Source organism: Juglans microcarpa x Juglans regia, chromosome 1S (assembly GCF_004785595.1).
Source record: "Juglans microcarpa x Juglans regia isolate MS1-56 chromosome 1S, Jm3101_v1.0, whole genome shotgun sequence".
Taxonomy (NCBI): Eukaryota; Viridiplantae; Streptophyta; class Magnoliopsida; order Fagales; family Juglandaceae; genus Juglans; species Juglans microcarpa x Juglans regia.
This window is the reverse complement of record NC_054595.1, coordinates 7567899-7575151: the sequence shown is the minus strand read 5'-3', so window position 1 is coordinate 7575151 and position 7253 is coordinate 7567899. Positions and strand designations below refer to the sequence as shown.

The 7253-nt window shown below is 37.9% G+C and overlaps 1 protein-coding gene across 1 annotated transcript; it reads right to left on the bottom strand.

Annotated features, from left to right (window-relative positions):
• Positions 1-5334: 5334 nt before the first annotated feature.
• LOC121247270 lies at positions 5335-6357 on the bottom strand. The gene has a single exon (XM_041145646.1). It carries the CDS (start codon positions 6355-6357, stop codon positions 5335-5337), a length of 1023 nt encoding a protein of 340 aa, XP_041001580.1.
• Positions 6358-7253: the final 896 nt, after the last annotated feature.

Here is a 7253-nt window from a genome sequence, read left to right as displayed (position 1 = left end):
AAACCAATAGCTTTTCCAAGGTATAAACAAACGGCCAAGATCTCCAAATAAAAAAAAAATAACTACCAGATCCATAACATAAAAAGGAAAAAAAAAAAAAACCTAAAATATCAAGCTCAAATAAATAAATAAATAAATAATTCATAGTCCAACCATACAAATTCTAGGTCCTGGTGTTACAGAGTATGTGTGAAATGACAGAACAAGTGTAAGAGTGCGCGGCGGAAGCATGACTGGAGAATGTCACAAAGTGACATGGTTACTGGCAGACATGCTTGTGATGGGTGAGGAGTTAGTGTAGGAATGGTGTAGTAGGAACGTGACTAGATGTCACGATGTGATAAGAGTACGTGAGGGACCGTACTCACGATGAGTTAGGAGCTGGCGTAGAAATGATCTAGCAGGATGTCAGGTGATGCAACAAGGTCCCGATGTAGCTTGGGAGTACTCTCGAGTTATATGATATGACGTAAGACGTAGTTGTGAATAGAGTCTTGTCGTGTTAAGTGTTGGGATGAACTGTCAAAAGAGACGGTTAGCATGAAGAGTCATGCTAGCCGGGTTAAGAGAAGGTTGGTATCGGAGTATGATGCTTGTCCCTATGAGCATGTGATCAACGTATTATATGTTGGTCTTAGGTGATAAGGGGTAAAGTACATATGTAATCTGGTGATGCATATGTGGCGAACGGATTCACCATATGTAATGGGTAATCTGTCCTAAGCATAGTTACACGGTGCTTAAGCCTCAGAGTCGGCTTAGAACCGTGTGGCGTGTATGGATGGGAATGAGGATTTAGTGTGGGCTAAGATGCATGAAGGCAGTGACGGGTGTATTGTCTAGGATTGGGATGCGTGATTCTGTCGGTCGGAATCATGCGTCGGAATGTTGTCAATAGGAAGAGTAAGACGAAGGTCTTAGTGTCTTAATCTTAAGGTAAATCATGGGTTCACCCTTGTGGATAAGTACTCGTAGTAAAACGTCGAATTTGGAAGAGATAGTGACCATAAGTGGTCCCTAAAGGTTTTAGCATGGTAAAAAACACGTAAGAACACGGGATAGAATGAGAGTATTCCAAGTGAAGTGTAGTTCTATTTCTAGTTTAAGTTACTTATGCACTAGATAGAAAATGACATGATATGCATGTAGGTTGCCATCTGACACGCACATGAATGGACTGCATGATCTGAAAGTAGCATGGAGTCCAGGTAAGTATTATGTTCATACTCTTCTAGAGTTTTCCAAAACGATACGAAATGAAAATGAAATGTTTTTCCCTTACGATGCCTTACGAAACGACACGAAAGATGTTTTATGAAAACATGCTAAGTATAAGCGTTCAAAGGTATACATATGTATGGCCCTCCTTGGCAGCCTTTTTTTACACAACCAAAGTATTAATTGTACACATGTGAATGGATGACTATATGTAGTATCTATGGTATGTATTTTCTACGAAAAGAAATGTTGAGGCTTATGCCTTGAGCTTTAACTGATGCTTTAAACGACGCGAATAAAGTATGTTGTTTTAAAAGGCCCATATGAACTGATTCTTTATGGATGCCATGAACTGATATTTTATGGATGCCATAAAAGATGATCTTTAAGCCCATGCTTTCAAATGATGTTTCTCCATGAAAGAACTATTAAATGAAAAGAACTGAAAAGCTAGAACTGAAAAGAACTGAAAAGAAAGGACTGAAAGAAAGGACTAAATGTTTAATGTATGAAAATACGTAACGGCCATATAAATGAATGGCAAAGGTACCAATGGACTAGGCAGATTGCAATGCCGGGTAAGTAGTATTGGTAGTGCACCCAGTGCTACCCCCTGACGGAAAAAGGATTCCCAACCCATGGCCACGGGCAGAGTTCGGGTCTAAAAGACCACTAACCCCAACACATGGGGCGTAACAGTATGTACCGGCCAATGAAAGTGATAAGAAATAATGTATGAATGCAGGAATGCATCAAACTCTCTAAGAAATGAAGGCACTAACGGGAAAAATCTTTTACAAAAAGAAAGCTCATTTTTGAAGAAAAACTATGTCCAATGATGTTTCCAAACGAACGTATGCATGCATGTATGTATAGTATGCACATAATGATGAATGCATGAATGAAAGCCTATGTTATTATATTTTAACTGTATGAAGTAATGCTTATGATGCATCGACTCATTTTAGTTTTTATATATGCCCATCCCCCCACAAGAACCGAATGAGCAGTACGCGTCAAGACGGACATGGCCCATGGGAAAGAGCACGGAAGTCTAGGCATGAGTTTTAATTGTATGAGAGGCCTTTTATTGTAAGATTAATGTTTTCTGCTGCAAACCTATTTTATTCTCAAAGCAAATTTTATTTTATAACATAGAGTCCTGCACCCTGGGTATGGATGTAAAAAGTCTTAAAATGAACAGTAATTTCCGTCGTCCTTTCTAAAATCATTTTATAAGAAGTCTCACCACAAGGACGAGTGTTACATAATTATTTCAAGTATATGCTTATTTGTCACATGCCATGTTAGGCCATGTCATATATTACACGTTCATTGTTACATGTCACATCATGCCCCATGCATAGAGTATGTCACGAAAATATATTTTCAAGTCTGTGGAGCTTTTTTTTTATTACGATCCCAAGTGCTAGGATGTGCTATTATCCTAGTGGAACTCCATTTTTCATGCTAGAAAGTTTAAACTAGTGCGAAATTTCTTGGGTTAACAAAGTACCGACAATAGGCTTCGAATGAGACCTAAGTAAATGATTGTGGGAGCGAAGTTAGGTACCCAATGACGGAGGTGCCAACAATATGTTTATATTTTTTAATTTAGTTATCATGACATACTACTAGCTGTTGCAGATGCCTGCAATGTGATGTGGTACTGATAGGAGCACATGGCTTAAACCTGTGTAGCATACATATATTCATGTTTAATTAACCATGTATATGTTGAAAAAGATTCCAAGTTCATGTTGAATTCATGTCAGTTTTCAGTTCATGTCAGGTCATGTTATGCTACTTGCCAAGTCATGTCATGCATCTTCATGTTCACTTCATGATGCATTCATGTCATTTTACTATCATGTATGCTTTTGTATATTGCTAGTAAGTTGGTAGTTAACTTGTGGTAGTTCGAACTATCATTCCTCCTGAAAAGATATACTATGTGTCAAGATTTGGAGAGCCAGCTCAAGATAGATTGGATGATGTCAATTAGGCCCAATGCAATGACGAGGATATTATTGCTTCTGTTCTCCAATTTATCAATAGGATTCTGGCTATCTTAGCCGAGTTGCTTGAGAAGCTGAGCTAGTTAGCACAGTTGTTATGTTATTCAGTACTGTAGTTATGGAGCATCGCCTCTAGTACTTATTTATGTTACATTCATGATGGAAAATTTTTGTGACATCACAATTATCAATCTGCTATGATATCATGAAGCATGTTATGTTTTGGGATATAGTCTTTGGTACAGTGTTATTTATTCTAGAAAAAAAATTATCTACAGCGTATATTGCATATTGTTAGATGCATATTAGGTGCATTGCATCTTTAACTGTCATGAAATGGTACAATTATCTTTGTGTTGCATTTCTCGACGCTTCAAAGTTCGTCCAATCTCAAGCAGGATCTAGGGGCATCACATTCACTACACATGTTAAAAGCATACTAGGTGCATTGCAACTTAACTGTCATGAATGGGAGTATGTAACATTGTGTTCTATGTCCTGATGCTTCAATCTCCCTTAAATTCCAAGCAAAGTTTGGGGGCATCACAAGGTTGTATCAGACCAATACGTCTCTAGGAAAACCCACAAGTCCTTAAGAATTGGTACCAGAAAATAGGATCAAATTAGTAGTGTATATAGGCTTGAAGCTAAGATATCTAAGCTTCGAGGAAATTGGTATGTTATAGTAGGAAAGCAAGTCAGCATCCATTGCAGGACGAGGATGATGTGGTCTTGTAGTTTTGTTCGCAAGACAAAAATAGTAGTCATGATTTAAGGTAATAGTTCTGAATCATCCATGGAGATTTAAGGTTTTGGAATTTGCAGACTTTTAGAAAATGATTTATATTAAGGTTAGGTGTTCTAAGGTCTGCAGACTTAGTATAAAAGTTGGATGAAATCTAAGTTATAGATTTAGAGACTTTGAGAAATGAATGTTAACTTTGAGATCTAGAAGTGTCTATCTTGCAGATTTCCAAAATGATTATTATCGACTTGAGATTCTTAACAGATTTTAAGTGGAAGATGATGCAAGCTGTAGGAACCAATTTTTGTTTATTCTAAGCATGTAGATCAGATAGACTGATGGAAATGATATATTATATTCGATGGTACAAGAAGTGACCAAGCTAAGTGAGTATGATTGGTTAGATCAGCTAGTGTTAGGCTCAACTCTAGTAACATCTTACTCCCAAATAAAGATATTTTATAATTTTCGGGGAGCCAGTGTGATACTAAACTTGACTAAAAACTTTTCTTTTTAACAACACGCCAGATGTGAAAGATTTTCATAAATAAAACAAACTTTAATAAATACTTAAAATCTAAAATAGAGTCTACAGAAGCACTTATTTAAAAAATACAGAAGTCTCATGTGCTTAACAAAATAATTTATTTAAACCTTAAACCCTAAAACTAATCATAGCATAAATTTGTCTAGGCCTCTACCTCGCCTCCCTAGGTCAAGTCTTAGCCAGCAGTCTTATCCTCATAAATATCATCACCTGGAGTGATTTAAAAATATAAAAATACACAAAAATGAGTCGAATACTCAATAAGCAACACATCATACAGTAAACGGTTTTTTGGAAAATGTGCATACTCATAAATACATACGTAAATAACATGAACATGAACTTATCTTCCACTTATCATAGGTCATTACCCAATGTTGACCTCCGTGAGTTAGGGTTAGCGAATCTAAGTAGATTCCAATTCTGCCCTTGGCCGTGGGTTGTGGAATCCATACATAAGGAAGACATACTGGATGCACTAACGACATGTATGACCCTTTTTTTTTTTTTTTTTTTTTTTTTTTTAAGAAGAGCCAAGGTTCACTTGTCCATGAGTGACCCCGTCCAAAATTTTATTAATAAACTCTCACTTATGGCAGAGGAAAATTGTGGTTACAGATCGGCACCTACGGTTACAAGATAATCAAGAAAGTTCCTAAACCAGGTGTCAAAAGTACTGGGAGCCTCTAACCAAAAGAAAAGAAAAACAAAATCAAGACAAGACGTACTAAAATACTACAAAGAAAACCATTCCTATAAAAGAAACTACAAACAATGTTAACTCAAAAACATAAAAACATAAAATCTTACCAAACCAACCTGAGGACAAAAACGCCACATGAAAATGACGCTAACAACAACGCAAAGATGGCAAACCTAGTATCCAAACAAATTAATGCTCGAAGCAACCTAGGCACATCCCTGAGAAATCTCCATTCAGAGATAAGACCAGTCGCACCACTCCGAGCCAACCAATCAGCAACTTTATTTCCCTCCCTATAAACATGTCTAACTATGCACACTATATAATCCATAAGGGCTAGAGTATCTTCCCAAAAATCTTCCAAGTACCACACCCCACACCTCCGCCTATTCCACCACAAGATCACCACTTGAGAATCTAATTCAATTTCTACAAAATTAATCCTCAGATCCTTACAGGCTTTGAGACCCTGTAAAATAGCTAACAATCCAGTTCTATTACTTGAACCGAATCCAATATAGGAATTAAAGGCGTGAACCATATGACCTCGATCATTTCTAATAATACCACCCACTCCTGAAGAACCTGGGTTACCAAGACTACTACCGTCTGTATTCAACTTAAGCCACCCTTGAGCAGGCTTCTGCCAAGCAACTAGCTTTAAATACTTCCTATCAGGAACCAACACCAGAATATTCAATATCTGTAAAATCTGTGAGTCATGCCTAGAACATTTACTAACCTTTTTCATATCTCGACTTACTAAACCCATCCAACTTCTAATAGAATGCCAAACCGAACTAATAGACTGAATAATACCCTTCATACGTGTAGTACATCTTCTACGCCAAAGGTGCCAAGTAATAATAGAAAGTAGAAGCCCCGCTATGAGCCCCACTTGAGAGTCTGAGGCCGCACGTCGAAACCAAATTGTTACCATCTCCCTCCAAGTAAGACCAAGAGGAAGACCAAAGGTAGCTCCATAATAATGCCATATTTTCGTTGCAAACTCAACTTCGAAAAGTACGTGGTTTTGGTCTTCATACTTACCTTCGTCACAACAATCACAACGAGAAACTATCGGGATCCCAATACGTCGAAGACGATCATCAACGCTCAAAGCCATGTTCCATGCTTTCCGCATCGAAACTGAAATTTTAAATGGGAGCAACTTATGCCGCATCTAAGGATGCCACTCCATACTAGAACCATGTATTCGAATGCAATCCCAAGCGGATTTAGTAGAAAAACTCCCACTCTCATGCTTCATCCAAATCAACACATCAGACCCTCCCTTACAGCCAGCCAAAGCCTCAATAATTTCCTCCACATTATCCTGTCCCACTAACGTACTCAACAGCTCCACATCTCAACTATTGGACAACTTGCACTCTTTAACTTCATCGGATTACCCACTGTCTGGAACTCATCAAATAACGGACCCCCATCTCTCCATTTTTCATACCAAAATAAAATGTTCCCAACTCTAACTCTCCACTTTGCATTATTAAGGACACTAGGAATACTTTTAATAATCATTTTCCAAAACCTTGTCCCTTTTTTCATGTCAATGGGAGACCAAGGTGAAGAGCCCACATATTTTCCCTTAAAGAACCTAGCCCACAGGGACTCTCCTTGAATTAAGTTCCATGCAAACTGCATATGCAATGCTTTTTGCATATCCTCCAAATTAGGCAAACCCATTCCACCCTCCTCTATTGGCTTACAAATACTATCCCATGCCACCCACTTTTTTTTCCTTTACCATTCACCTCACCCCAGAAAAATGTGCTCATCATTCGGTTTAATTCTTTAATAATAGATTGAGGGAACTGCAAAACCGCAAATATATGTAAAGCCATGCTAGAAAGCACATGCCGAAGAAGAATCAAACGGCCTCCCTATGATAGGATTTTCATTTTCCAACCACTGATTTTGTTCCAGACTTTTTTAACCATCTCCTCCAGATGCTCATGCTTAAGACGCCCCAAGACGATCGAAACCCCTAGATATTTAAAGGGA